The 16,771-nt window shown below is 45.3% G+C and overlaps 1 protein-coding gene across 3 annotated transcripts in view; it reads left to right on the top strand.

The window, feature by feature from the left end:
• The window catches only part of SOGA1 (suppressor of glucose, autophagy associated 1), a 172,346-nt gene that overhangs the window by 51,446 nt on the left and 104,129 nt on the right, over positions 1-16,771 (top strand). For all 3 annotated transcript variants that reach the window (XM_029611716.1, XM_029611715.1, XM_029611714.1), the window contains exon 4: positions 14,356-14,418. In XM_029611716.1, the coding sequence (XP_029467576.1) occupies positions 14,356-14,418 (63 nt within the window). The remainder of the gene's footprint in view (positions 1-14,355; positions 14,419-16,771) is intronic.

Genomic DNA, 16,771 nt, shown 5'->3' with positions numbered 1-16,771 from the left:
CTTCCCAGTCATCTTCCACAGATAGTATTTTGTCAGTTTGTTGCTGAGATGTGCTAAGATATTTTATTGGTGCAGTGCCGATTGAAGCCTTGGAATATTGGGTTCCACAGCTGTAAAATCCACTCCTTCCCAAGGAATCACAGGGGGCAAAGCCACGTTGGGCAGGCAGCAGCTTGTTTTGGCTCTCTTCCCCCAGGCACTGATCGGGCTCTCCTCTTCCTGCACTGATCAGGAAGAGGAGAGCAGCTCCGTGTGCTGGGCTGCATTTTCTTCATCTGCCACTGGGACCTGGACTGCTTAGAGCCGTGTGGGGCCCGGCAGGCAGAGAGAGAGGAAATGGTCTGACGCACGCCACTCTTCTGATCTGCCTGAGAGGGGGGAAGTGGGTTTGGTGGCGGTGGTGTGACATGGGGGGAGGGTGTGAAGGAGAGGGGCTTGGGAATGAGGGGATTGTGTGAAAAGGGATGGGTTATTGTCTGGCTAGAGGGTTTGGGGGTTGGGAATATTTGAAAGGGACTTTGAGATAAGGAGGTTATGTGACTGGAGGGTCTGGGGGAAAGAGGGATTGGTGGAACAGGGGATGTGGGATCAGTTGGGATGACACAGAGTGCATGAGGGAGGGGATGGGGGAGAGAGAGGCGGTGAGCATTGGAAGATGGAGATACAAAGAGGAGCCAGGGGAGGGACACCTCCCTCCCAAAATCCCAGAACTACCTCTTTCCCCCGTACTTTCCCCCTGCCCTTCCTCAAGATCCCAGAACTGCCTCCTCTCCCCCCATCTTTGGAGTCTCCTCTCTCCTTCTCCCCATCTCAATTTTCCCTTTTTTTGCCTTCCACTCCTCAAGCCTCCTCCTCTTCCTTGATCGTCCCTCTTTCCACCTCTTTATCCTGATGCTTCCTCCTCATCTCTTCATCTCCAAGCCTCCCACCCTCTCCTCTTCTCCCCCCCCTCCCCACAGCAATACCTGAGATTCCCCATCCATAAAACTCCGAAAAGAAAACATTAAAAATATTCAGACAAAAAGCTAGGTTGGAAAACAGCTTTATTTTTATTATGCAAAATTAGCATTATTTAATATGCAGAATCATTAATAAGAACATAAGATGCCATACTGGGTCAGACCAAGGGTCCATCAGACAAGTATCCTGTTTCCAACAGAGGCCAAACCAAGGCACAAGTACCTGGCAATTACCCAAACATTAAATAAATCTCAAGCTACTGTTGCTTATTAATTAATAGCAGTTTATGGATTTTTCCTCTAGGAACTTATCCAAACCCAGTTTAATATTCATGTAAGTGTGCCACATAATTGCCACAGAATTTCAGTAACTGTGCGGCAGAATTTTCTAGCTCTTACCTCAGAATCTACCCCTGAGCTGCTGCAGGAAACTCAGGGCTATGCTTATGAGCATGACAGTTTTGCTAGATGATGATCAGTCCACTAGTTGTCGGCTCCTCTCATGACACCGGTAATTTGGACCTCCCTTGTTGTTGCAATCACATAATCCAAAAGGTGCCACTGCCTTGAGCGAGGGTGTTGCATGTTGTTTTATAATTCCAAGGTTATGTCCTGCTCAGATGCTAAGCAGAAGACGATCCAGTTAGTCTGTTATACTCCCTGAGCCCGAATGGTCCTGACTGTTCTTCAAAGATAGTATCAGGAAAATTTACAAAAAAGAAAATTTTTCTTCTCCATCTTAGTACATTTTTATATTGTTTACCCCACCCGGTGCTGGCTTTGCTGGTAGTTTATTTAAAGCAGCTTTAAAGCTAACACCCCTAATATGCTACTGTTAGGGAAATGATTGTCAACCTGGGAGGGCACTGGCACATTGCATGGGGGAGTAGTGCAAGACAGCTGCCGCCAATCAGCCTGGGATTCCTGTCCGTGTACCCTGGCTGAACCCCCATCGTAGGGGAGCTTCAGAAAGGATCCGATTATAACATGGGAAGGGTAACCTTTACCATTGGCACAGTATGTGTGCCAATGGTAAAGGTTGTGTGAGTATTAGTGCTTGTTGTATGCATATATATCCATTGGAGAAGAGAGATGCATTAGAAGATATCGGGGTTCCGTTGGAACAATGAAATTTAATGAGAAGAGTTAAAGGTTTGGTGTGGGACGTTTATTTCCTGTAAAGAGTCGCCTCAATAAAGGGAATTAAGCAGTGAGGAGTAACAGCACTTACCAATGGAGAAGTGATAGATTATCAACAAATGCATTATTTTGGAGACTCAATACCAATATGGAAGAATGGTTTTAGGGTATGTCTGGTTAGAATGATTGGAATGATTATAAGTGATAATTATGTGTTTGAATGTGAGCGGTTGGGATTTTTTTTAGAGTGCTGTATTAGGTATTATCTACCTGTATAATTTAGATGTAATTTTGACATATTTTGATATATGTAGTACACGGGTATATGATATATGTTATTTTTTATATTTGTGGATTATTTGTATTAAACTTTATTGAAATCGATTTGTGAAAAAAGATGTTGTATTTATGAGTAAACCTTCTCTCTCCTCACATAAGTAACATTGACATGAATATTGAGAGGGGTGAAAGATGCCTTTGTTATATATCTTCCTTTTTATTGACATTAGTCAGATAAGAAGGGGATCACAGGGCTGCAGGGGAGGGGGTTCATTTTCTGACATTGGGGTGGGTGAGAGGGATGATCATGGGGCTTTGGATGGCACTTCTTTGTTTCCTGATTGGGAAGGACTGCCAGGTCCTGTTGTGCACGGATAGAGCCTGGTCAACTATCCCTGTGCCTAATTTTGGCCATGGTGTCAATGCTGAAAATCTCCGCTAGGCTCCCCGACTAACCCGCTTGCGCCTTTCACTCTGAAATCAGCCATATATATAGCTTTGTACCCCGCAGATAGTACCGAACTCTGTATATAGTTCTGTCCTCGATTCCTGATGTTCGACTTTCGTTATTATTTGCTGTCTCACATATGGTTAACTCGTTACTGACATTTCTTGTTACAGGCAGATGTAAATGCCCTGTTCTTATTTATTGCCATCTTGGCTGTTTCTCTCTTCTGTCCCTACCCTTACCCTGTTTTATGTACTTTCCATCTTTTTGTTGAATGTGAACCGGCATGATGTACCCACTAATGCCGGTATAGAAAAGTTCCTAAATAAATAAATAACTGTTCCTCCCTAATCTAACTCCACCTACTGGTCCCACATTTAGGTACTCTGGGAGAAAGGTGTATTTTAGCTCAGTAGAATCTAGGTGCCTAATGTGGTTGTGACATGGTTGTGGATCCTTGGTTGCTTTGTCAATGACTCCTCCCACGGGGAGGGGCCCCATGGGGAAACACAGCAATAGGCTGACTCTACAGTAAGCAACACAAGGAGGAATGGAAGCTTTTATTATACAGCAATAGAGCAATGCCCATGGAGCGAGCAACTCTCCTCAGCCACTGAGTAGTCTCCGATGACAGTGTTCAGTCCAGGCACTGCTGATATAAGTGCAGAGTAGGTCTCACCCAATGCTGGGAAGTGATTTGCGGTAGTGGTTTGCGGAGCGGGGTAGGCCAAGAACCCAATCACAGGAGGTGTAGACAGCGATGACAGATCCGGTAGTGGTCCGCGGAGCGGAGTACGCCGAGAATCTGGTCTGTGGTGAGACAAGGTAGAGAGACTGAAGAATGAGGTACTCACAAGGCTAGTAATGCTGCCGAGGATATAGCTTCTGCAGTAGTGAAGATAGAGAGGCAGACTGGGACGCCGGTGCCGTGGTCCTTGAGGAGCAGGTAACCCAGGAAGAAGTAAGGAGCAGGCAAGGCCCTCATGGAACGAGTACCTTGGCGTCCTTCAGTGAAGGGTAACCTGGAGAGGAGAGATAGAAGTGAAGCAAGGTCCCCGAGGAGCGGGTGCCTTGAGCGTCTTTGCTGAGCAAGAAACCCCAGAGGGTAGGTAGGAGCGGCGGGACCCCCGAAGAGCGGATACCCAGAGCATCCTTAGGATCAGCATAACCCCGGAGGGTTGTAAGAGTAGGTACTCTGAGCGAGCGTCTCAAAAGCGATAGAAATTAGCTGGACCAGAATCCTTGCTAACTCCTAGCAATGTTGGAGATCAGAGGCTAAGTACCCGGAGGTAGTGACGTTATGCGGTGGGGACACCCCTGAGGTTCCCGCCATGATGTATACAAAAGAGAGGGCGGCGCACTGGTGCCCTAGGAATTCTCAGCGCAAACATGGAGAACGCAATCGCCCATGATGGTCCGGTGACGCCGGAGAGGTCGGCAGCCATCTTGTGGAGGCAGCCATCTTGCCCAGAGGAGAGGAGAGAAAAAAGAGGTGAGGCAGAGAGGGCGCAGCTGTCTGCAACCAGACGCAACACCTAATTCCATTCTTTGTTGCCTAGATTCCGCTGATAATTGATTGATAAGTGGAAGGACTCTTTATTGGGAAACATGCATTGCTTTTTCCTAAGGTGTCTTCTGTCTTCTTCAAGAGAGTCCACTGTTACAACTGGAGATCCAGCTAGGACTGGGGAACCCCAACAGGGGCAGCACAGGATATCTAGGCAGGACAGAGAAAGTTATTCTGCCTGGACCAGCCATCTCCCCCACAGGTTGAGCCCTTGGGTTCTGGTGGTTGGCAGGACTTAGCTGAATACAGGCAGGTCTGGAGACACGGGCTGGAACCAAGGACCAGGCTAGGACTGGAGACAAGGCTGGACAGGTCAAGGCAAGGCCTGGGCTAGATACAGGGACAAGACAAGACCAGGCCTGGAGACATGGACTGGATTGGACTGGACATGACAAGGACAGGACAGGACAAGACTAGACTAGGACTGGGAAAGGACAGGACTAGAACAAGAAACAAGAAGGCCCAAAGAAGGCACAAGGCAGGGCTTAGCGAACCTAGGATGCCTGAAGGCCACAAGGCAGGACGGGAAGGCCCAGGAGACCAATAGGCAAAGCAGGAAGGCCTGGAAGACTGCAGAGCAGGGCAGGGAGGCCTGGAAGGCCACAAGGTAGGGTAGGGAGGCCAAGGTAGGCCACAAGGCAAGGCCGAAGGCTGAGAAGGCCACAAGGCAGGAAAGCAAGGCAAGGATGGCTAGGTCAAGGAGCCAAGGTGACTCGATGAAGAGGCAAGAAGAGAATGGACAGGCTGGGTTAAGTAGGGCTGGAGTTGCCACCTCATGGGATTAGCAAGAGGGCAGTTAATGCGATTGCAAGTGAGGCTCACTAATGACCTCTGCTGGTGAGGGGGCTGCATAGCAGGCAGGCTCATGACATCCACCAGAATGTCGCATGGCCTCAAATGGAGGAGGTTTGCCATCTGGTATGAAGCCAAAGTCTTAGATACATTTTCTTGCTCCACACAAAAATTACTTGAATACTTTACTTTTAATTAGATAATTCCTTTATAATCTGACCTGCAGCAGGACTTTGTGAGCAGGTTCAGTTATTCATCTGGGGGTAGTAGAGGGCATGGTAAATTACAGGAAAATCGCATTTTATTAACATGGTAATTGATACAGTCTCTCAAGCCCCCAGCTTTCTCTCTCTTCCTCTCCCCAGGTTTGAGCCCTACGTCCTCCCGGCTCTATGTCTTCATTACTAGCCCAGCTTAACCACCACCATTCCCATGAGGTACAGTGCAACAGCACCCCACCTTACAGTCCCTGCAGACTGACAGTTTGCCTCTTTCCCTCATTTTCTGGTTCACACAGGCTGATGCCACCTTCTGGTCTCTGTGCCAAATTCTGTGGGATAAATATAAAGTTCTTCATAGGACACAAATTCTGCACTGCACAGTTGGACAGACTTCCTCTAGGAGTAGCTGTCAGTGCTTGTGACATCACACTTCCACTTCCTGTTTCCTTTGATACCGATAGGCTAAGTGGGGGAGAGTGCAGGAAGCAGATGTGTGACTCAACAAACTGGGCAGGTCAGCATGGCTGATTGAGGCCCATGGTCTCTTTGGTTTGGTTTGGGAATTTAACAACCGAGTGAAAATGGTGTAACGATGCGGATTCCTGAAAAAAGAGCAGCCGCAAATAAGAACAATATTGAGGTGTACAGCGGTATCTATCAGTTCAGTTTAGCACTGCAATAATCCATGCCTGATAAAACCAAGGCATGAACAACTGCCTTCAAATTAGAGGAGTCTAAAAAAGGATGAATCTGATGGACCCGATGGAATTTCATAAAAGTGGGCCCTGAAATCAAAATCTGAGTCAAGATGAGTCTTAAAATGAATAAAAGTCCTATCCACAATAACTTTAACATCTTCATCAACAGCTGCACCCCTGCTTACCCACAAAGCTGCCAGTGCAGGATCCAGGATCAGAATGTTTCCTGAGGTCTCCTGCTGCCTTGTACTCTGCTTTGGACTTACATATTGGAAAGGTGGGCTGAAAATCATACAAATATAAGTATGTACAAATAAAAGATTTGACCCTATTTTTAAGCAAATGGAACAGGTTGCTTTGTTATTGGAGACCAACCTATAGGTAAGTCTGGTTACAGAAATTTTCAGATCTTCAGGAAGGTCCCGTCGTCAGACCACATTTTATTCTTTTAGTTGGGCCTGAAAACTTTGGAGGTAATAATGAGATGTGTTTACACGAGCAAATGCATGGCCTGATTTATTGGCCTCCCTCCAATGTGGGTAAAAGCATGTGCGCTGTGGGAAAGTGGGTTTGAAATCGCCGCACATACTTACTGACTGGGGCATACTCTGCACCTGCATTGTGTGCATTGGTACCCATGGACTGCAGGCTCTGAGTGGATTGTCATTGTTGCTTTCCCTGTGCTCTGCTCAGACAGGAGATATCCAACAACCTGATCAGTTTCTTCACTGCTGCAGATGCCGTTTTATGTTTTATGCTAGAAATGAGAAGTCTGCGCATTTCAGAGACGGCGATGACACATGCATTGCAAGTTCATTAGCAGTTGAAAAGCTGGAGGATAAAGCTGAAGGTCAGTGCCTTGTAAAAGTCTTCACACCCTTGTAGATTTTTCACTTTCTGCTGTCTAAAATAAACAAATTAAAATGCATTTAAGTAGGAGCTTATTCCACTGATTAATATAGTAATAATAATAATACTCAACACACTATACTTTCATCATGAAAGAACAATTACAGAAATATTCCAATGTTAAGAATTAAAACACAAGAAGTCTTGCTTGCATAACCTTCACACCCTTTCTCATAAGAAACCCAAATTAGCTCCGCTTTAAAAAAAACTTCCCATTACAAGACTCATAATAAACTGAATAGAGCCCTCGTGTCCAATCACAGCAGTTGAGCTGATTTGAATACTCATGGATGAAGACTCGAGCTGTTTCTGTTGCGTGAAATGAATTTGTAGCAAAGGTCAAAACGTGCTGAACAAGGAGCTTCTGAAAGACCTGTGGAATAACATTATCAAAAGGTACAGCTTGGGGAAACGCTAAGAGAAAATCTCTTGTGTTTGAATACACTGGGCAACAATGAAAGTGTTACTGACCTAAAAAGGTCCTACTCTGTAGTATCTTGATGTGCTGAACACGAATATGACCATGAAAAGTTTTTATTGGCTCTCGTTTTGAAGATATTTAATATAGTTCACTTTCTATGTTTAGTCATGTACATTTATCCAGTAGGACTGTAAATAAGCCTAGAATGATGTAATATTGCATCATATTGCACAATACCATCATGCACACATCATCCAGAGTTTATTGCATCATTTTCTGATGCAATGCAGTTCTACTGCCATGCTGCTGCTGAGTAAGCTGACGTCAGCAGTGTACTATATGAAGCCCAGTCAGAAAGGGTGAGCATTTGATATATTCATGCTTGCTGACTACTGCTGGACACTCCGCAGAGATGCTCCCGAACAGGTGTACAAGAGACAAGCAAAGAAATCTAAGACGTATTCTATGACTTCATTTTTCAAACGGTATTAACCGTAGGTCTCCTACTATTGGCATACAATTCAAGACGTAATTATATTATTGCATATTACAAAAAAACTAGAGCCAATTTTGCATTTTCACAGTCACATTCATGTTTAGCACATGGAAATTTATAAGAATTGACTAATTTCATTTCAGTAACATGACTTTTGTGAAAATTTGTTGCCCAGTGAGCTATTGGCATACAGTTCAAGATGTAATTATATTATTGCATATTACAAAAAAACTAGAGCCAATTTAACATTTTCACAGTCACATTCGTGTTTAGCACATGGAAATTTATAAGAATTGACTAATTTCATTTCCGTAACATGACTTTTGTGAAAATGTGTTGCCCAGTGATCTCCTTTGGAGCTCTGGCAGCACTACCCAGACACTGCCACAATCAAGCCATCCCTCCAAAGTCAGTAGCTGTGGATTAAGAAAATGTCACACTGAGACCTAAAATTACTTTTAAAGAACCACAGAGGTTTCTGGCTGAGGCCGAGGAAAATGATGACTATTCCACAATTTCAAGATTACTCCACAAATGTGGCCTGTCTGGGAGGGTGGCAGGAAGGAAGCTACTGCTGGGGAAAAGCCATATGATGTGCCACATAGCATTTGTAAAGAAACCCTCGGGGGACGCTGCGCACATGTAGCAGAAGGTTTTGTGGTCTGATGAAACCAAAGTGGAATTCTTTGGTCTCGGTGTAGCAAAAAACAAACACAGCCCATCAGCCGGCCTACGCTGTCCCTGCAGTAAAGCAGTGTGACAGTAGCATTACGATGTGAGGATGCGTTGCAGCAGCGAGGAGAGGAAGGCTTGTGAAGTCGGTGCAAAGTACAGGCAGATCCAGGAGGAAAATCTATTCTGCCGGCTGTAGATCTGAGACTGGGGAGAAGATTCACCTTTCAGCAGGACCAGCGGTCCTAAGCATTAATCAGAAGTTACAATGGAGTAGTTCCGCAGGAAGAAAGTGAATGTCCTTGAGTGGCCCCCGGTCACAGCCCAGAAAATCTGTGGCAAGACTTGAAGACTGCAGCCCCCCAGCCAACTTGAAAGGGCTTGAGCTCTTCTGCCAAGACGAATGGGCAAAAACCGCACCATCCTTCAGTGCAAAGCTGGTAGACCCTTCCCCTACATGACACATGGCTGTTATTGCTGCAAATGGAGCTTCCACCAAGTATTGAGTCAAGGGGAGCCTTATGCGATTGAGACTTTGTTTTTTATTCTTAATTAGTTTTGGAATATTTCTGTAATTGCTCTTTCACAGTAAAAGTGCAGCGTATGTAGTATAGATCAGCGAAACAAACTCCTTTTTTTAATGTATTTTGATTTGTATTTTTTAGACAGCATGTGAAAAATGTACAAGGGCATGGAGACGTCTACAAGGGTACTGTATTATGAGGAATGTGCCTTTTCAGATCTGTGTACCTTTAAGCACTATAACTGCTGCTTTCTTCTGCTCACTGAGTTATCATGAGATGGAGTCTGAGTTGCATGAAACTGACAGCAGTGGAGTTCTTTGTCCATGCCGTTCTGTGCAGGCGAGGCCTTAGGGGGTGGGAAGTGGAGTGACCATCTCTGGCATTGCTCAAAGGGGCCCCACGCTTCATTCTCATCATTCCTACCCCCCAGCCCTCACCCGCTAATGCCCTTGCCCTAGTCCAGAAACCCGAGGGTCTGCGCTGATTCTTGGTAACTCAGATATGCTGTTAACTCACTGGAATTCTCTGTGAATGCTGAATGTGATGAAGCTGTGCATTGTCAGTAGCCTGCTAAAGGAAGAGATCTGCGATAAACTCGTCACTCAGATGGTGTCTGCAGATCCAGCAGTAACCAGGGAAGGGTGAAGACCAAGCTCCAGCCTGTGGTATGAGGGAGAGTGACACACTCTGCCCGAGCTCCTGTATTCTGAGGGGAGCTGAAAAGGCAAGGCAGGTTGCAGAATCTGCAGATGACAAGCCACTCCCTGCGGGGAAGGAAACGTGAGACCAGAACTCAGGTTTCACATAGAAACCTGAAACTACATTCATCATCTCAGGCGGTAGGTGAACTGCATATGAATACAGAATTACTGGGAAGGCTGTCTGTAGCGGAATACGTATGTTAGGGATCTGCATTTGTTGAAACAAAATGGGAAAATGTTAATACTTTTTTTTTCTCTTCTGTTTCAATTCATTTTTAAAATCAAACAAAAGAAAAACTAAACTAAATTGTGTTCATTTTAATTTTATTTCATTGTAAAAAAAATAAAAATGCAGCTACTAGACCCTACCTCCCGCTGTAAAAACCCAGCGCTTTTGAAATGTACAAACCAATGCCCCCACTCCCCCACTATCTGCAGATCCATCTTACCCCATGCTTAGGGGTCACATGAAGACCAGATGGGGCAGGAGTGATCCCCAGCTGTTCCTGCCTCGCCAGGTGTCTAATTTCAAAGGCTGGTGGGTACCATTTTGTGATACAGCTGTGCAACATATGACTGCACAACAAAATGGTGCTGGTGCCATTTTAAAAAGTAAATGCATTTTTCCTTCTGTGGATCTCACACTAATGAAACCTAACCTTAGTTGCTTGCTGTAAGAAAACTGTGACTGAGAAAGTATCTTTCTATGCTTTATGGAGGCTATTTTCAAACTGACCATTTTTGGGCAAAGTTCATGTGTACATTTTACCCACAGGCTTTGCCCCAAGTTTCAAAGTGACAGTACCTGCATATTTTGGCTTTGAAGCTTGCTGTGGGTACAGAGTTTCCATGGACACTCGCATCATTTTTTTGTGGGGGTAGAATTTTATTGGAAAAGTAGCTTTGGCAGTGCAGCCCGCTCGCTTGCTTTTCCTCCCCACCCTAAGCATGCCCTCGAGAATTGCCTCCTGTCAGTGCAGCTAAGTGTCTGCATGTGGTGGAACCAGGCATGAATTTTGAGTCACGCTGGGAGACGGAAATTTTCAACAGCCGGTTTGTGTGGTTCAGTTTTACCAGCATAAACGTCTTCGTGTTTTGTTTATTGAGTTCCACTCCCAGTGAGAAGCAGTGGATGCCCGCAGTACGTATCCGAGGATCATTTTTCATCCTCCCTTGTTCATTCCTCTATCATCATTTTCTCTCCTCAGCTCGATGCTCAATCCTTCCTCTCTCTTTCTGCCCTTCTCTCCCTCCAGCCCAATCCCCAGTCATCTCTTCTTTCCTTTCCTCTCTTCCATCTCCACGCTAGTAGTGTGCACCACTTAACCACAGTGTGCCTGAGGCAGATGAGGCAGCCAGCGAGAGTCCAAGAAGACCAGACTGGATCGTCTCAGGAGCCAGCAGATGAAAGGAAGGCGGGAACAGGGAACTGTTGGCGGTCAATCAGCCTCCCTACTGCTCCTGACCTACCTGTCCATGGTAGCTTAGCAGTGGTGGCTGCTGCAAGGTTTTTGAAATGCAGAACTGAGCAGGCAGCATGGGGAAAGAGGCAGGAGCAGTAGGCAAGGCCACAGGACCAGTGTGACTTGTTTGCCTGATGCAGCCAGACAATCTCTCCAGCAGTTTGGCCGCACAGCTCAGGAGTGCAGGGGGCCACGTTTTATTTTTTGGTTTAAAACAATGTTAATGATTTTCTAATAGGGAGAAGGGACTGAACTGAAACCAAGAATACTGCAGTCCATGCACCAAAGTAGCCGTCCTTTAAATATTGCTTCCATCTTATCAATGTCGTTTTGTAGATGTGGTCTCCAGAACTGTACGCAGAAATTTGAATGGGGTCTCACCAGAGACCTGTACAGAGACTACATAGCGGATTTCAGCAGAAAAAGCCCAGTCAGCCCATCCAGTGTTCCTGTCCACACTGCTAAGGATAGATGGCAGCTGCCAGCCTCAGTATGAGCACCTGCTAGATCCCTCCCCTTATCCAGGGCAGTCTTTTTTGTCTTCCTTCTTTGTATGCCTCCATTTTGGATAGAAGAGCATACTAGATTCCCTCTTAATAATATTACTTCACTTCCCCCTCCATTGCCTCAGGTATAACTTAGGATCTGATTTAGTAAGGCTTTTCTGCCACTCTGTGTCTATGGGAAAAAGTTTTAGTAAATGAGACTCCTTAGATTGTAAATTCTCTGGAGACAGGGAAATACCCACAGTACCTGAATGTAACCCCCATTTGAAGTGCCAAAAGGCAGAATGTAAAATAAATAAATAAATGCCGCTGATGGTATTTGAGAAGAGATCTTGTTGCGCCATCGTAAATATCTGGCAAAACCCCGGAAACAAATGATCTGCTCACACTTGATGAATCCTGGTATCAGTGAATTCAAATTGCCAGCAGTGGAATCCTGTGCCACCAGGCCAGCACGCTGTACACTGCAACTTAATGTTAAGGGCCTGCTTGCAGCCAGGAGACATTTAATCATTATCCTTGCCCCACGATATGCAACAATTGTGGTCTGCACTCTAGAAATGCATGTTCCATGTGATGAAGCTGGAAGATACAAGATCATTGGTATTGATCTGCTATGCCACATTGCACATCCAAAGCACGGTGTTTATCCATGGTTCTGTGCCTCCCAACCTTGTGTAACTACTGATCGTCTCATTGCACCATTTACTCTGTCCCTTGCTGAGCAGGCTTCTTCCCAGTTCCAGGCCTTCTCTGTTCTTGTCCTTCAACTATGGAACAAACTCCCTCCCCCGACCCCCATCTAGGCATCACCCTCACTTGACTATCTTCCAGTGCAAGCTCGAAACCCATTGTTTCAGATATGCCTTCAATTAAAAGCAGTAACCTCTTCATGTTGGGTATTCCTTTCTGCTTCCTGTGTGTACCACTTTTCTTGTAAGGTGCGCTGGTTAATGGACAAGATAAATAGCAAGCATAAATAAAATAAATCCATATCTTATGAGTGACGCTGTCCTATCTATGATCACTGGATGAGGGTAAGCAGGGTGACTGAACGTCGGGCTCCCTCTACGAGGCTCAAAGTACATGCATTATGGAACAGTGTGCATGCTTCTGCCCATGTAGAGCGGAAGCGTTCCTGAGGGTATGTTTAGGAAAACATCATGCTTAGGTCTCATGTTCATTATTTTCTACGGCAAAAGCACTGGTGCAAAGCTCTGTGGGTACCTTTTTCCTAGGGCAGTTTTCAGAGGGGAAGCAGACACATATTTTCCCTTTGTGAACTGGTGCAAAGTCTGCAGGTGGAAGGTACCCGTGAGTATAAAGTAACCTTGAACTTGGATTTTGAAAATTGCAACACCCCCCCCCCCCCCCCCATATCATATAAATGGTGGGGTCCATTTAAGCTGCTTTGTGGCTCGGCTAGTTAGCCGGATAAACATATCCGGCTAACTAGCAGGGTATGTTAGCGGCGCAGTGGTATCACTGAATATACGCAGCTATCTTAAAGTTAACTGGTTCCTACCAGACATCAGTGGTCCACTCTCATGACTGAATTATACCAACTGGAATATGGATCTTTGTTCAAACGCTATCCTCCTGGAAAAAAGAGACACTTTCGAGACATTTGGAGGGCATACTATGACAATCTTCCATCATCCATCCAAAACATTTCACCGCTTAAGATAGAGTAGTAACTGAAGTCTACTTTGTTGGTCAGGCTGGACCTATAGTATCTTACCTACAAAATTCTTCAGTCTCTATTTCTACCTTTGAGGAAGGACATAGGCTTGCAAGTTCTGCTGGGAGATTACCTGAATCCAATGTACAGTAACCTAGTTGGGTTATAGTAATCTAATTAACGTCTTCTATATTATGTCCTTCCATATTATGTACCTCTTTATCACATAACATGTACTTCTTTTGCAGATCTCCTTTCTAATAGTCATACTGGCTTGATAATCTGAGAATCTCTGTATGAGGGTGGGAGGGTGGGGGGGATAGGGAATAGGGATTGGGGTTGGAGGGGGGGGTAAGGCATCAAGGGTATAATGTAAACAAGTTGAGGAGTGGTTATGTTCACATTCTTCCATGGTATGTGTTGTGCTGATTTGATATGCTTCCTCAATAAAAAATTACATTACAAAAAAAAAATAAATAAAAAGTTAACTGGTTATGTCTAACCGGCTACCTTAAGGATAGCCCTCTGGCCCAACCAGGTTATGCAACTAATTCTGCTTTACCCGGAAACGCTTCCCACCTGCCCCAGGAATGCTCCCAACTTATGCGGCTGAATTCTAACCACATAATGAGTTATGTGGTTAGAATTTAGCCATTTATGGTAATGAATATCTCTGGGTAGCCATTTAGATGGATACATTTCAATTATCTGTCTAAATATCTTTTGAATACCAACCTCATAGTGTATAATAGTAGCCTGTGCCATAGGAATGAAGATATGCGATCTATTAATAATATGCGTATCTGTGTGTGACACAGTATCTGTAGAGGTAATTTCATGTCATGTGAGGTGTAACACGATGTCGTCTTCTCCCATAGAATTCTCTGAAGAAACGCGGGACTCGTTCTTTGGGAAAGGCTGAGAAGAAGCTGGCCGCTCAGGTAAGGTCCGCGGGTTACGTTAAAGAAAGTGATTTAAGCTGCAGCGTGAGAATCTCCCTACTGTCCCCTCACTGTTCCTGGCAACAGACTCACCCCTTGGTCTGGATGCATGAGAAGCTGAGGTGGCAGAGGCGGGCCATGGTTAGAGAAAGTGTGTGTTGCAAGGCATCGGGTTTGGCAAACGAGCCCTGGGAGCAGAGTTTCTCAGGCAGCGTGCCAGTGCGTCGACTGAGTAGCCCGTTTCTACAGACAGGACAGCGCAGCAGTCTAAAACCTTTTGTGGCAAATCGCATTTATAAGCAGCTTTTAATTTCCCCTCAGAGTAATTTGTTCATACCTTGCAAAGCCTTTCAAAGTTTCTCCCTGCTTTACTATACAGTATGTGTGATCTCGTCTTGCTTTTCAAAATGAAATCTGGGATTTCCAGGAAAGACGATTTTAAAAGGTGATGGTGCCTGCTGAAGATCTCTCGCTTGTGCCCATCACTAACCTGCCCAGCTTGCTATGTCAGCTTGGTTCTCTTTCTACTTCCCCCTTTGCTCAGATTTTCCTGTGACATCGTTAGACATTTTAGGCTATGGTTGTGACTGCTAGGCAAGTTCCACCCTTCTGTGGAGGCCTGCGTGACACATGACTGAATAAAGCTGCCTGTGGGTCCGCATGGAAAGTTGGAGCTTTTTCCTCATCTGTGCTTCCCTGAGAGGAGCCTCGTTAGCAGGAGAATCACAAAGTATCTCACACTCGCTGAATCCGATTGGTTTATGTCTCATGTACACTCACATAAACATACACGGACACAGTACATGAAATCAGAACTTATTTCCACATATTTTTTAAAGCAGGAGAATGTCCCGTGGACCAGGCAGTTTAGTGGTCAGATTTATAAATGTTGGGATCAAGAAGATAAGACAGGCTTACTAAAGTCTCCTTCCCTTCTCCGCTTCTTTTTCCATGCCTCTCCTTTTCTCTCTCCCCCCTCTTTGTGCCACATCAGATCTCTCCCTTTCTGGGCTATAAATGCATCAACGGGAAATATATGGCACTAGATATCATTCTTACCATTATGCTCTCCCCTCTAGTAATTCTTTAATTACTGTCTGTGAACGTTCAGCCCTTGCCAGTGTGCTAATGGTTCCCTGAATCACACAGAATGTCAGTCAGAATGGAGAATTCCTCTTTCAGTGTTCCAACACATTGCTATAAGGTGCATCATATCTTAATTTATATGGAGGCCGGAGGCTATATATTGAGGTTGGGTTGTGTGTGCCTTATTTTATTTTACTGACCACCTTTCTAAAATGAGATTTAGGGTGACATTTCAGGGCTGATTGAAAACAGTGCGCTCAGCTCCAACCCTTTGTGAAACGAATAGTGCTCATCACATGCAAATGCACATTGATGAGGGTATTAGTTATTTTCCTCAGATCTAAAAAAAAAAAAAAAATGTGCACCTGACCTGCACATTTTTACGCTCAGAAACTGACGCCTACCCAGAGCAGGCGTTAATTTCTGAGCAGCCCAAAAAAGAGTACAGAAAAGTAGAAAATACTGCTTTTCTGTACATCCTCTGACTTAATATCGTGTGTGATATTAAGTTGGAGCAACCAAAAGGTTTAAAAAAAAAAAGAAAGTGCCGGCAGTCAGGTTAGGGAAACGGACGCTCATAAAACTGAGCGTCCGTTTTCCTAACTCACTGGCAGCCACCTGTCCTGGGTGCCTGCTGCCAAGGAGGCACTAGAGGTGCACATTTGTCTTTGGCAGCACAACCCCTCATTTAAATCTTGAATCGCGCACCCAGGAGAGGTGCCTGGGCGCGTGTTAGGAAAGCGGGGGCTCAACACCGAGCGCCCGTTTTCCGCGCTCATCTATTGCATCGGCCCCTTCAACTTTAAGTCTGTGAAACTGGAATGGTCTCTGAGGGCAGAGCTCTAATCTAAGCTGTAGGTACCTTAAATGGAATGGGGTAGGATTGCAGAGCAGAGCAGAGAGGCTGCGTTCTCCACGTTCAAGAAGGATGGCCGTCCTCACACATCCATGCAGAGTGCCATAATGGCATGCATGAGGACTACCATCCAGTCTTTCCTTTTCTGCATAGCCCTCAAGTTGCAGCTTTGGTGCCATACTTGGTTCTGTGGCAGTGCTCTGTTGGTGCCCCCTGGCCTTTGAGTCACTCACCACCATCAAGTTTGTTTTTGTTTCGCCGGAGCATGTCTAGTGGTTTTCAGCGATGCTTCCCGAGCACAAGGACCTTGTCTATCAGGGAACCCCATGATAGATGTATCCTGTGTCATGATATCCAGAGGTGTCGCAGATGTGCGACCATGACCCCGAAAGAATGCCAATCGCAACTGTA

Source organism: Rhinatrema bivittatum, chromosome 8, assembly GCF_901001135.1.
Source record: "Rhinatrema bivittatum chromosome 8, aRhiBiv1.1, whole genome shotgun sequence".
Classification (NCBI taxonomy): domain Eukaryota; kingdom Metazoa; phylum Chordata; class Amphibia; order Gymnophiona; family Rhinatrematidae; genus Rhinatrema; species Rhinatrema bivittatum.
Note: the sequence above shows the minus strand (reverse complement) of the source record. Positions and strands in the feature narration are given on the sequence as shown.